Below are 14784 nucleotides of genomic sequence, written 5' to 3'. Positions count from 1 at the left end.
CTGGTTGCTGATTAGTATATATCTAACCTAATTTTCACTCAGTTTGTGAAAGATCTCTGCTTCTGTGTCAGAATTCAACACTTTTTAACCCAAATAAAAAATGTATGGTTTTATCACTGAAATAGTGTCCTGAATATATCAACTATTACATGGCTTTACTACATATCTTATTGTGAGCAACACATGCACCTGTCTAGCATCAATTTGTCGTAAATCAAAATTTCACAACACCTGAATATTCATTGAGTATTCATTTAGGAAATAGGCTTTTCTTCTTATGATTATGAAATCATTTCACTTCATAAGTATGAGTGAGTGAGTGAGTTTAGTTTTACGTTGCACTTAGCAATATTCCAGCTATATGGCGACGGTCTGTAAATAATCGAGTCTGGACCAGACAATCCAGTGATCAACAACATGAGCATCGATCTGCGCAATGGGGAACCGATGACGTGTCAACCAAGTCAGCTAGTCTGACCACCCGATCCTGTTAGTCGCCTCTTACGACAAGCATAGTCACCTTTTATGGCAAGCATGGGTTGCTGAAGGCCTATTCTAACCTTCACGGGTTCATAAGTATGAATGAAAGGTACAAAGAGATCGCTTTATCAGTACAGAATTATTAGAATATGGACGTAAGGCATGTCCAAATTAAGACATGACCTGGTTTATATATATTAACAATTTTCGTATAAATATTGTTTGAGTGAGATATTCTGCCATCAGATATATTTTAATCGAATTTGAATTGACTTTATTATCGAAAAAAATGATAATGAATCATGGAACGTTTTGACAAACTCGCACCTGGTCAATCAATATTAATAATTGTCTTGTCTATAAAAACGACACAAACCAATACAGTGAACAAGACAGTTCCTTTAAATATGTGTGCCCCTACATTTCATACAATATACAAATCATTTTCATTAATATTATCAGTTTTACTTTTAAGTTGGAATTAAATCGCTGTTTATTAACCTGTTCATATGAAACTGCAATATTTGTCCCAAAGTACTGAATATTGTACATCATGGGAACTAAAGCACATGTTGCAGTAATGGCTATGTGTGATCTTCCAACACTTGTGTAGAGGCTTAAAATGTGGCATAGTACACTTACTGAGTCAATTTCCCATGTAAATATTATTCAAACAATCAAAAGCTTTCAAAGAATAAAAACGCATACCTTATATCCACATATGGTATGGTTTTGAACATGCATATATGTAGATAGTGAAGTCAGTATCATGAAAAAATATCTGAACGATACGCAAAATATACATCACAATACTAACAGTGCAATCGGAATGATATGGGCATTGTGTTTACTCTTGTTCAACTGACCTTCACCTCAAAGAAATTGCCTAATATGTGCAACAATGTTGACATGTGACATCACTACCGATGACAGATTTCTTTCAAAATGGCAGCTTCGCTGACAAGGGTACACAGGATTTTGCGAGGACTTTTTCCTTGATTCAGTGATCTTTTGTACATAAATGTGAGATGTAAGTAATCCGAATTATTCTGACTATATGTCTATTGTTATATGTTTTTATCGTTTACATTGCAAATGACGGACGAAGCTAAAAATGCCGATAAGTACCATTGTCGTTCTGCATGATTTTGCGTCAGTCATGGCGTCACACTGCACTAAAAGTTTGACAGTTTCTTATGAATTACCAAATGATTTCATTTTATCTATTTTCAATTTGCTATTTCATGCTACAAAACTCTTCCCCTGAATATACTACGGGTTTTGAGCCATTGTAAGTAATGATTAGACGGCTGGATGTTGGAAAATTTCCAAAAATGCTACACAGTGTAAAATTGGAATTTTTCTTTGTTTACAATTCAATCAAGCACTGTCTTTTGAACACAGCATTCATTTTCATACCAAGTATATTTCGTTTCGTTTTGTCTTGACATTTGGTATTGGTGACAAAGACCATTTCTGATTTGATTCTAAGACGCTTGGGGAATTCAGTGATGCATTTGTAGCAGCTAACTATGAAATATACATGATGTAATAGGCGTCTCAATACCGGCCTTCTCGAAACATGATTTTGTAAACACTATCCAATATGGCGGAAAGCGCACTTCGGCGTTCGTGTAATTGTATTTTCGAAAACATCCCAAACCATTCTGGGTTCATCGGCGACGTTCCAGAATTATCATTACTGGTTACATGAAAACTTGGTATCAGTCATCATTGATATGCTATTTTTGAAATTCATTACTCCCAGTAATTATCCGATTTTCACAGTTCAAAACATACTGCAAATAACGCTGTGAATCTCGATTTTGTACAGTTTGAAAATTGACGACATTTACGATGAAGCCTACTTTGAAAGGCAATTTTAAGCACTTTAGCTTGGTCTGAGATAATAGTGGATGGTATCAAGAAACAGGGAATTTTCCGCAGAATTCAAAACTGTGAAGTATTTATCTATGCGTGGTATATTTAGAATTTTATTGGACTTCGAAGTGAGGGATGTAGAGGAAGGACATATATGTCCCTGTGGCATCCAGGGGGTTAACATCTCTTTCAGTACTGACTCTGATAAAAAATGTTCTCAGATTTAGTCTTAACAGTTTTGTGGATAACTATGGCAACTAACAATATTTCTGGTGTGAAATTCATGAAGCATTTGACAAGAGACGATTTGAAATGCACATGGACACTAATTGCCATTTCAGAACAAGGTCAAATGTAAGATATATTATGTTTTGGATTACACTTTTGTAATTCTTCAAAGGCATTTAGAAGTTGGCGTAGCAATACAGGAAAAATTTTATGGATAGCAACTTCTTGAGTTTATTTTTATGACGTTTCGGGGCTTATCCTATCCCCTCATCAGGTTGAGCTGAACTGAACAGTAAGGCTAACTGTTCACTGCCCATGACCTCACAATGCTTATGATGTCACAATACTATGACAACATGATACCAGTAGCTAACAGGAATGCTATGACAACATAATAGAATTAGTAGTGAATGGTATATATACAAAATAAGATGTGTTCTTTCTATGAATCTTGTTAGTTGTAACCATTCACTACTAATTCTTAAATTGCACAGTGTAACAAAACCTGCTCTCTTATGCATGTACAGTAATTATGGGACCCTTTTGTGCCTGAGAAAAATTGCACAATCCTTCACCCTGCATTGGTATTCTATTACATGTCAGTGTTTTGAAAGTAGTCTGTCTCTTTGGGTGTGACCTTTTTGTTTGCATTATTGGGCAAATGTATGCAAAAGAATCTGACATTGTGCTAGTCAGATTTCTTGAATAAGTCAGATGTAAACAACCCCCAGGGGCATGACTTGTGACACTCTTCTGCAGTGACAGTCTTTTCCTAAAAAAATAAGCTATAGCTCCAACAACACCTCATACCTAAACGCATTCAACAAGGGTGGTCAAAGATGGATAAGTATAAAAATGTAATAGTAGGAACTAAGAACAAAACTCACCGAGACGGGTGCTTCTTCGAACGATGCCATGTTTTGCTGTGTGAGTTTCCGTTCGTGACCGACAAATCATGGATGTGAGCCGTAAAATCTCTGAAGACGGCCGAGTGTGTTTCAAGTATTACCGACATTGCTTCCGATATGGCCGATGTGTTTCAGTTATTACCGCTAAATTGCCGATACAGCTGCAATTGTTTCGTGAGTGGGCTGCGTTTGTTTACATTTGAGATGCAATTCCTTCAAATTTGCTGTAATTCCTTCAGTTACTTAGGGGGGCCTGGTAATACAGGGGGATATAGTTGACGCCTCATCCGTCCATCTGTTCATAATCATTTCATTTCCGGAGCATAACTCAATGACTGTTCAATATTTGTAGACCAAAATTGATAGATATAATAATCTGAGCCTATGGTTGTGCCTTTTGATATTTACAGATTTTTGGCATTTATACTTTTTTTGTTTTTCCATGGAACGTTCTAATGGTGGGGTGAGCTTTGTTTCTGGAGCAGAACTAAAAAAACGTTCAATATTTTTCTGCAAAACTTGGTAGATATACCATGGAAATGTTTCGGACTTAGTCTCAAATGTGAGAGTGTGTTTCGTTTCCGGAGCACAGCTCAAAAACTTCCAAAGATCTGTCAGCAAAACTTGGTAGATATGTGTGGCACACCCTAAAGTGGTGCTTTTTGCTATTTACAGTTCTTCGTGATTCATCATATTCCAATTTAAACGGAAACGATAATGACTTTGAATGAACTTTGTTTCCACAGCACAACTTGAAAACACCTTAATATCTATCAACAAAACTAGCCAGATAATGTGAGGGAGTCCTTACAGTGGTGCCTTTTGCTATCTGTAGATTTTTGTGATTCATCATATTCCATTTTCCATGGAAACGATTCTGACTTAGTCTCAAAATGGAGGGATTGGCTGCAACAGATCTTGGCAGATATATGAGACAAATCTTCAAGTGGTGCCTTTTGCTGTTTTCAGATATATGGCATTTATATTTTTCATGATTTCCATTGAAACAATTCAAACTTTAGTCTAAAAAAACATTAAGTACCTCTCAGATGATTTGTCCTTTCAAATATGTGGGAGCCAGGGGGGATATGTCCGTTTCTGCTGACTCTTGTCTAAGTCCACTGAAACACCATTAATCCCCATTGTGTCCAGTACTGCTGCCAGTGGTTATGTTGTACTACCACCCTCACAGAGATTACTGAGATGGTTAATACACCTGGCATGATACTAGCCAGTACTGCTGCCAGTGGTTATGTTGTACTACCACCCTCACAGTGATTACTGAGGTGGTTACTGCCACCAGTTACCTGGCATGATACTAGTCAGCACTGCTGCCAGTGGTTATGTTGTACTACCACCCTCACAGAGATTACTGAGGTGGTTAATGCCACCAGTTACCCGGCATGATACTAGTCAGCACTGCTGCCAGTGGTTATGTTGTACTACCACCCTCACAGAGATTACTGAGGTGGTTACTGCCACCAGTTACCCGGCATGATACTAGCCAGTACTGCTGCCAGTGGTTATGTTGTACTACCACCCTCACAGAGATTACTGAGGTGGTTACTGCCACCAGTTACCTGGCATGATACTAGCCAGCACTGCTGCCAGTGGTTATGTTGTACTACCACCCTCACAGAGATTACTGAGGTGGTTAATGCCACCAGTTACCCGGCATGATACTAGTCAGCACTGCTGCCAGTGGTTATGTTGTACTACCACCCTCACAGAGATTACTGAGGTGGTTACTGCCACCAGTTACCCGGCATGATACTAGCCAGTACTGCTGCCAGTGGTTATGTTGTACTACCACCCTCACAGAGATTACTGAGGTGGTTAATACACCTGGCATGATACTAGCCAGTACTGCTGCCAGTGGTTATGTTGTACTACCACCCTCACAGAGATTATTGAGGTGGTTAATACACCTGGCATGATACTAGCCAGTACTGCTGCCAGTGGTTATGTTGTACTACCACCCTCACAGAGATTACTGAGGTGGTTAATACACCTGGCATGATACTAGCCAGTACTGGTGCCAGTGGTTATGTTGTACTACCACCCTCACAGAGATTACTGAGGTGGTTAATACACCTGGCATGATACTAGCCAGTACTGCTGCCAGTGGTTATGTTGTACTACCACCCTCACAGAGATTATTGAGGTGGTTAATACACCTGGCATGATACTAGCCAGTACTGCTGCCAGTGGTTATGTTGTACTACCACCCTCACAGAGATTATTGAGGTGGTTAATACACCTGGCATGATACTAGTCAGCACTGCTGCCAGTGGTTATGTTGTACTACCACCCTCACAGAGATTACTGAGATGGTTACTGCCACCAGTTACCAGGCATGATACTAGCCAGTACTGCTGCCAGTGGTTATGTTGTACTACCACCCTCACAGAGATTACTGAGGTGGTTACTGCCACCAGTTACCCGTCATGATACTAGCCAGTACTGCTGCCAGTGGTTATGTTGTACTACCACCCTCACAGAGATTACTGAGGTGGTTACTGCCACCAGTTACCCGGCATGATACTAGCCAGTACTGCTGCCAGTGGTTATGTTGTACTACCACCCTCACAGAGATTACTGAGGTGGTTAATGCCACCAGTTACCTGGCATGATACTACCCAGTTATTGCACATCACTGACAAGAGTTCTTTTGTGTCAAAGGTCCAAGTCTTCATTTGCAAATATATGCAGTTGACATGCAGTCTAAGTAAACTTAGCCTCAGTACTTTTTGTAACACTTCACTACTGAGTCTAACAAAACCTAATGGGAGGTCGTGTCAGGTAACCTTTGAGATTGAACACAGCTTACTAAATTGTGAAAGTGGACATTCACACATACCTTTTGAACATCTCGAAAAGGTTCGTACTCAAATGATTCGGAATACTATTTAGCGTATGATCCCTTCTGGATGATGCACACCGTGCATGGTCCAACAATCACAACGATGAGTAAACAGTTGTGAAAACTGTGTTTTGGGCATTATTCAAGGATGTCATCTTGCGGCAATATTAGCTTATGGTAACCATGTCAACAGAGACCCTTAAGAATATTCAGCAGGTCAAATAACTGTGTTATATGCAGATTTTTATTTGTGGAGAGATCTGTGTCAGTGACCTGAATATTTTGTATGTCCCTCCAATCCCTAAGTAGTAGCCGTTGTCTGATTGGTTAAATTTATTTAACCATCTCGTGTTTCATTGGATGGTCATAGGTCACTCAAAGGTTACCTGACGCGACCTTCTATCAGGGCTTGTTAGACTCAGTGGTGGAGTGTAACGAAGAACACTGAGACTAAGGTTACTTAATTTACTTAGACTGAGCTGACATGATTAATTGTTATATTATTGTAACAATGTTCTCAAAATAGTCTGACCAGACTGTCATTAATGGCAACTTGACATGACATAAGCGAATCCCTATTAAAGTTTATTAAATAACCATTGAAACTCATGGAATTGAAGTGTGCAACCCCACTTTCTCAAAAAAGCTGTATCCACCCCTGACTGAACCTTTGTTGTTAACATGCTAATGCATACCATTGTTTGATGTGGAATGAACCAGAGTTCTTGATAACTATTTTCCTTTTCATGGTCAATCATAGGTATACATCGGTATCTCCCCAATTTGTCCAATGCCTCAGAGTCTGCCCTATTCATACTCCAAGTGTATTTCTGTTATTGATAGACACAACAAATAAAGCAACTACAGTAGGACTTAGGTGCTACAGTGGTACAGTAATGGCCGTCAATAGCTTTCTTTCCATCTCTCGGTATTTACTTAATTCCCATTAGTACACAGGGTTGAAGTAGTGTTCCTCATGCCAATTAACTGTTAACTTGAGGTTCTTCAGGATGTGTACTGTCGTTTCTTCCCAGTTTAGATTTGAGCAGAACTGTAATATTCATCTCAAGCCCTCTTGCCTTTTGTGGTATGGATGTTCCAGACTTGACTTTTTACAGACCGCCACCACTGTAGGTGGAATAGTGCTGAGTGTGGTGTAAAACTAACTCACTCACTCACTCACTTTATAAGTGTTCAATGGGATTTTAAAATCATGTTGTGACTCTTTAATCATCCGTACTCTGTCATTCATATCGTGTCATCAGGTTTATCTATTTTCACATGCATTGTTATGACACTTTGAATGCAGTCAGTATCCGATATGCCCAATTGTCACTATTTATTGGATTAGAGTGGCACAGCTGGACTGTGAGTTTCCTGTACAGGGCAACAATTTGCTAGGCAGAGATACATACTTAAGATGTGCTAGTATTTCTAGGTTTCCAGGCTAAGCATCTGTCAGTCTCATACATGAACACAATCAAGCTACTAAACTATTGTTCAGAGTAGTGTTAAACTCAGTTACCTTCCACTTGTAGGACCATTCTTATATGAGGTCAACACCTGAGTCTTGTAACTTCACTACGCCCCCATCCCCATTATGTCTGTTCAGCTGTTCATAATCATTTTGTTTCCAGAGCATAACTAAGAAAGTGTTCAATATTCATAGATGACACTTGATATAATAATCTGAACCTATTGTTGTGCCTTTTGCTATTTACAGATGTTTGCTATTTTTCTTTTTCTTTTTGTTTTTCCATGGAACGTTTTGGTCTTAGTCTAATGGGCTTTGTTTCCGGAGCAGAACTCAAACACACTTCAGTATTTTTCTGCAGAACTTGGTAGATATATCAGTCAGAACCTAAAGTGGTGCCTTTTGCTTTTTAAAGGTTTTTGTGATTTATCATTTTCTTGCTTTCCATGGAAATGTTTTGAACTTAGTCTCAAAATGGAGGGATGGACTTCGTTTCTGGAGCAGAACTCAAAAGCCATTCAATTTTTTCTGCAAAACTTGGGAGATATACCAGTCAGAACCTAATTGCTATTTACTGGGTTTTGTGATTTATTTTCTCGGTTTCCATAGTAATGTTTTGGACTTAATCTCAAAGGTGACAGGTGACAACTTGAAAACCATTTCATATCTTGCAAGAGATCTTGGCAGATATATGAGACAGATCTTGAAGTGCTGCCTTTTGCTGTTTACAGATATATGGCATTTATATTTCTTGATTTCCTTGGAAATGATTCAAACTTAGACTGAAAAAAACATCAAGTAACTGTTAGATGATTTGTCCTTTCAAATATGTTGGGGCTGAGGGGACATGTGATCTTCTGATGACTCTTGCTTTAACTAGTGGGAATATACAAAATGCTAGTTACTCCTCAAAAAATGCAATTACTCATACATAAACAGACATGGGAGTAAATACCCAATTTGCTTGAAAAATTATCTGGAGCTCTGATGGCAGAATTTTAATACCAGTCAAACAGATACATATCTTTGCATGTGGTGAAGACAAGCTTTGTGCAATCATCATGTTCATAACAGCTCTTTGATAATGTGGACATTTAATGTTGACAAGTTGTCTGCCAGGGCTCCTGTGTGCATCATGGCAAGTTTGTTGGATAAACTTTAGGTCAGATCAATTCATATGGAACTACTTTAATAGAAAGCAATATGTTTATTGAGTGTATTGGGCTGACCTCTAAAAGTGATTTGTGCTGTTAATTTGCCAGATAAATGGTTAAAAACACATTAATTGCAAGTAGAATATGGGTGTCAAGTTGATTAAACATGTGGCAAACATCAGTTTGAGTTCATCCTGTCAAAGGTTGGTAATGATATGGATGATAATTGACACCTAATGCGATAATTAGCATACAAAGCAGAATGATTCAGTAGACAGTTCCATGCTTCCTGCAGCATCATAGATAGTTCACACATTGACAGGGTTGCTGCAGACAGTTTTCATCATGCTTATAGCCACATGTTAAAGCTTTGACTTAGGCCACAATTCAAAATTTTTCATAATTTGTTTAATATCAGTAGAAACAGAGATTTGAACAGATTTTCTGAGCTGCAGTACATTACTACATACATAAGCAAGGGAACTGATGAAATATGATGAAACTGATGAAATTGCTCTGAATGTTAACTAAATCAAATTTGGGCATGAAGTTCAATATCTGGTGTGTCCACCATGTTGGGCAACACATTCACAACACCTTGATGGCATGTTGTTGATTAATTTCTGGATAGTTGCCCGTGGTATTGCCTGCCATTCCTCCTGAAGAGCTGTAGCAAGCTTGGTCAGATTGACGTGTGCTGGGGTCCTTGGCATACACCCTTCAACCAAGAATAGATGTTCAACTGGGAACTGGTACAGGGACTTCGAGGGCCAATCCAATGTCTGTATGCCTTCTTGTAGGAGATTAGCTGTGACAATTTGGGCCCGATGTGGTCTGGCGTCTTCATCTTGGAATTCAAAATTCCTGCCGATGATTCTAGCCAGTGGAGCCATGACAGGACACAAAATTTTGTCAGCATATCACTGACCAGTCAAGGATCCATTAAGGATGACCAGATTTGATCACCTGTCATGTGTAAATCGCCCACACCATGACACTACTACCTCCATATCGAACATGGTCAATAATTACCATTATGGCATACGGCTCACTTCTGTGGTGCCAGCAACGTTTTCTGCCATCTGTGAATCTGAGGCAACACCTTGACTCATCTGAAAACATGGTGTAACGCCAGTGGCACAAAGCTCATCCCGGATACCCCCTAGTCCATGAATATCTTTGGCACCTTTGGTGAGCTATAAGGGTAACACTCTTGAAAGGCCACCTTGCTTTCAGACAGCCGCTTTTTTTAACGGTTGTGTGAAATTCATCGCCTGGTGATTGCACAGAATTCCCTATTGATCGCAGGTGCCTGTTGCGTAGTGCCATTAATGCAATGAGATGATCCTGTTGTGGTGCCTTTGGTTTTAGTCTACCACACCTAGGTCCCATTGCATTTACACTTTTTGATTCACTCAACATTTGTCCAACTTGACACATTGATGCCAACCTACCTCTATCATCCCCACAATTCTCCATTTTGTTTGTTCAATGAGATACTGCCTGAGAGGCATATCATTACAGTATACTGAACCAAAGACAATATACTGCCGTTCTACTAACACTGTGGTGTACCATTTCACCCCAATTGATAGTTCTATGAAATGTTTTGATAATCATTTAATTAAATTATAAAAATTGTATTCTGTTTTTCATGTACTTTAGTTATGTCACATGTGATTTTCAGTGCCTCTATGGGCAATCATCCTGATATGTGCTGGAGCACTGCTGTTCCTGTTGTGTTGCACCTACTGTGTGTGCAAGCGATGCTGCTGCAAAAAGCGAAAGAAGAAGGAAGGCAAGAAGGGGCTGAAAGGGGCTGTCGACCTGAAGAGTGTGCAGTTGCTAGGCAACTCCATCAAGGAGAAGGTACAGGACGGGTGACAGTGTCATACAATATCTTCACTGCAGTGCAAGGTGTTGACAAGGGATCAAGATGTATTGATAGGGCACATTTGATAAATACAGTGTGAAGTCTTACCAAAATGGAGTGGTGTTCACATCATCGCCTCTTTAGAGTCCTTGAAAATGAAAGTTTAACATGGTTAAGTCTTTTTACTATTTAATTACTGAGCTATGCCTATATTTCAGCTAAAACAATCTCTTAAATACTGGCACTGTCAGAACTCCCAAACTAACTAGCACAGTCCGAAATCCCATACATACTGGCAATGGCAGTAATCTCACTCAGAATCTCTCTCAAATCCTGCTGTCAGAAATTCTTGAATGGAAGATATATTTTGAGTTGGGCATTTCCAATACAAAACTGTTTGTGGTTCTAGGTGCAGCCCGACTTGGATGAGCTAAATGTTAACATGGAGGACAATGAGGACAATGAGAGCACCAAGTCGGAGGTGAAGCTGGGCAAACTGCAATTCTCCCTGGACTATGACTTCCAGAAGGGAGAGGTAAGTACATCCAGTTGATCACCTCACACTGTTACCTCACTGGCTGTGGTGCTGCTGACATAGCTTACAGGAAATATATTCTTTACAAACAGTAGGAACTGTGCTACTAGTTTTATTTACAATTTCAGCAGTATAAGATTTTTCATCTTCTATTTATATTCGGGTTTACCAGTCTAATCTCTTTGTATTTGTCCCACAGCTGTCTGTAGGTGTCATCCAGGCTGCTGACCTCCCCGGGATGGACATGAGTGGTACATCCGACCCTTATGTCAAGGTTTACCTCCTCCCAGACAAGAAGAAGAAATATGAAACCAAAGTCCATCGAAAAACATTGAACCCAGTGTTCAATGAAACCTTCACATTTAAGGTGGGTATTCTACAGCATGATTCAGTTGATTAAAGGTGTCATCAGCACAATGTAGTTCATTGCATGACGTTTGGTACTGATGACATAGTTCATGACTGGTTGTAGCAATGACATTACAAGTACTTAAAGATCACATATACTCTAGTAAGGTACAAATACAAAATCACTTGCTGACATTGCTATAAATGAAACCCAGCCATTAAAACTACTCATTTCGACCTTTAATGAACTTAAATCAACCTTTTTGTCAACAGTGCACAATTCTCAGCCGCAAACAAAATTTCAACCAATCAGAGCGGCATGTCTCCGTGACGTAATTGTAGGTATAGAAATGAGGGTCTGTGCAGTATTCATCTACATTTCAGGGGTTAAATCATTTCGTTTACAGGTTTGTTTAAACCTGAAATCGCGAAAGCTGTTGTGAAAAATGAAAGCTATATGTTCTCACAATCTACTGTCATTTAGTTTTTGTCTCCTGCTTTGCCAAGTTTTCAAATTACAACCCTTGTTTTCATAGATGATTCTGTCAAAATCATTATGTGTCGTTAGGTTGTAATCCGTGTTAGGTGGTATAAACCTACACGTTATTTGTCATCATTCACTTGATGCTCAGTTAATGAATTTATAACAGGTATAATTAGTGGTAACGCCACTTAGATTACCCGACAAAGGCCCCCATTTGGCATTTCTTTTGTCTGGATCGATCAAAGGATTAACCGATAACATGCTGATTGATTCATTAGTTTTATGGGGATTTAAATGGGGGATTTGTCAAAAGGTAATGTTTATGTATGTACATTTACTAATCTATACTGAATACACTCTGTTGTGTCTGTGTCTATGTAAAAACAACACCCTTCTTTCAAAGGATTAACCGGCAATACATTGATTGATTGCTCATTATTTGCTAACTAAATAACTTTTAAAAAACAATGATACACATTATGCAATTAGTTGCCAGGTGTGCTATCTTGGGTAACCAATGTTTCGTGTTTCAAATACATATTTATGTAGTTTTGATTTTCTAACTTGATGAAAACAAACCATAATCTCATAAATTCAAATGGATTTGACTTCACGATTTTCAAAAATGGTGGCGTCCTGTCTGAGGATGAATGCTATTTAAGTTTGTTTTCACAAACTTACAAAAGCAAAATTACTTTCTACTGGTAGTAAAATATGTATTTTATTGATGGCCATTAGGATTTTACATGACATTGCTTATAACATAACAATTTCACTCTTGGAAGTCAGTATATGGGATCAATATAATATTATTTACGATAGTATTGTCACTTCAACCACAACCTCGTTTCCGAGAAAGAAAGCGTTATATCCATGCAAAATCCTTTTGGTCAGCAATGTGTAGTAAGCGGTCTTGAGTTTATAAACTCGATGAAACTTGAACTCCATTTTCTATTTCTATCCTGGAAGCGTAGTAGGGGGCGAACCATCCGATTTAGTATATACCACAGGCTTACACAACGCTCACTTCGCACACACTAACAACAAATTTAAGCACAAACTATGGGGTCCGGTGGAAATCTGTGCATAGTGACACCATCACCCGACCCCAAGGAACAACTGACGGCAACTCAACAATTCGGCATGTCTTTGGTTGTGTCGATAAATCAGCAAAATGACGAGCTTCTTACACATTTTCTATACATTTAACTGAAAGTCGTTCCTTCTGTGACATCACTGTAGGGCTCTGGTGACAGAGTTACGTAACCTGTCTGTGGTTTTGTTTGTGGGCGAGATAGAAGCAGACAGCTTTTTAGCAACTTTTGAGCACTTGGTATTAATTAACCACAAGTTTTTATTTAAAAAAAAAAATGGTGTTCCGTTTATGACTAACCAGAAGTCTTTCATATGCGGGGGTAAAAAGAGTACCAAACATTTGAGTTTAGTTGTTCTTTAACAAATGGTTAATAAGACAGTTCTCAGAAACACTGTTCTCCATTTCATCTGTCTCAGGTATTTTATTATGAGATGATATAAACTCTGTTTTCCAGCATTTTATTTTTGTACAATCTGTTATGTAGCTTTCAGATCACTTGGATAGAATTGTCATGCATAAGCATTTTACATCTGGACTTCTCAAAACAATTGCAATTTTACTGTAGCTACCAGGTGGCTATCCTAATCTTCCAAACTTAGTCATTATTCTTGTCCCAGCCTGAAGACTGAGACTTGTTGAATGAAGGATCTCCAAATGTAGCTGCCAGTATGTCCAAGGCTTCTTCATTGAAAATCAACAGTGCTACAGAGAAAAAAAAAAACAAAACAAAAAATAATTAATGATTAATAGTCATTATTTTGCAATTTTGGTTCAAAATGTAATTGATGTTGGGACATGTTGATAGTGGTAGTATCTGACAATTTGTTGTTGGTCAAACTGTAGATACAGTAAATAGCTTAATAATTATTATGTTCATTTATATTGTGCCAAACTCCATTTACTAGGTGAATGCTCATAGCACTAACAGTCAAATCAGGCATATTATTACTCCTGATAACCCAAGCTGCCTGTTAGTCGCTAGAAGGTTATAGTCACATGTCTTATTCCTCGGGTACCTTTTTGCTGCTGGGTGAACAGAGAGAATTGCCCAAGGTGAGACCACATGTGTCTTGTGCTTTGTTGTGGGACGGGACTGCAGTCCTAGAAACTCTCAGAAGTAAAGCTGCCAAGACCACACACCACCAAATATCTCCTAAAAAAGTTGAACATGGACATATGTCAAATCAATGGGATGTTACTGTGTGGCATTTATGAGTCCTCTGTATTAATGCTGATAGAAACTTAGGCAGCTGGCTGTTTTTGTTGACATTCTGCACTGTCTACAATATATATTCAAGTTCATTGTCCTGCTCAAAGGTCTGACACTTTAATGTGTATGAGAATAACATGTTGTTTATCACCCGCCACAGGTTTACCGCAGAGCTGGGGATATAGTATTAGGCTCCGTTCGTACGAAATGGAGTATGTAAAGAATGGTTGCGTACATTCTTTTTGTAGTT

At 38.7% G+C, this 14784-nt stretch overlaps 1 protein-coding gene across 6 annotated transcripts in view; it reads left to right on the top strand.

The window, feature by feature from the left end:
- The window catches only part of LOC137288236 (synaptotagmin-1-like), a 93576-nt gene that overhangs the window by 67351 nt on the left and 11441 nt on the right, over positions 1-14784 (top strand). For all 6 annotated transcript variants that reach the window (XM_067820685.1, XM_067820684.1, XM_067820687.1 and 3 more), the window contains 3 exons: positions 10676-10857; positions 11271-11396; positions 11596-11763. In XM_067820685.1, coding sequence (XP_067676786.1) covers positions 10676-10857; positions 11271-11396; positions 11596-11763 — 476 coding nt within the window. The remainder of the gene's footprint in view (positions 1-10675; positions 10858-11270; positions 11397-11595; positions 11764-14784) is intronic.

This window comes from Haliotis asinina, chromosome 6 (genome assembly GCF_037392515.1).
Source record: "Haliotis asinina isolate JCU_RB_2024 chromosome 6, JCU_Hal_asi_v2, whole genome shotgun sequence".
Taxonomy (NCBI): Eukaryota; Metazoa; Mollusca; class Gastropoda; order Lepetellida; family Haliotidae; genus Haliotis; species Haliotis asinina.
The sequence above is the reverse complement of the archived record's forward strand: the minus strand, read 5'-3'. Positions and strand labels throughout refer to the sequence as shown.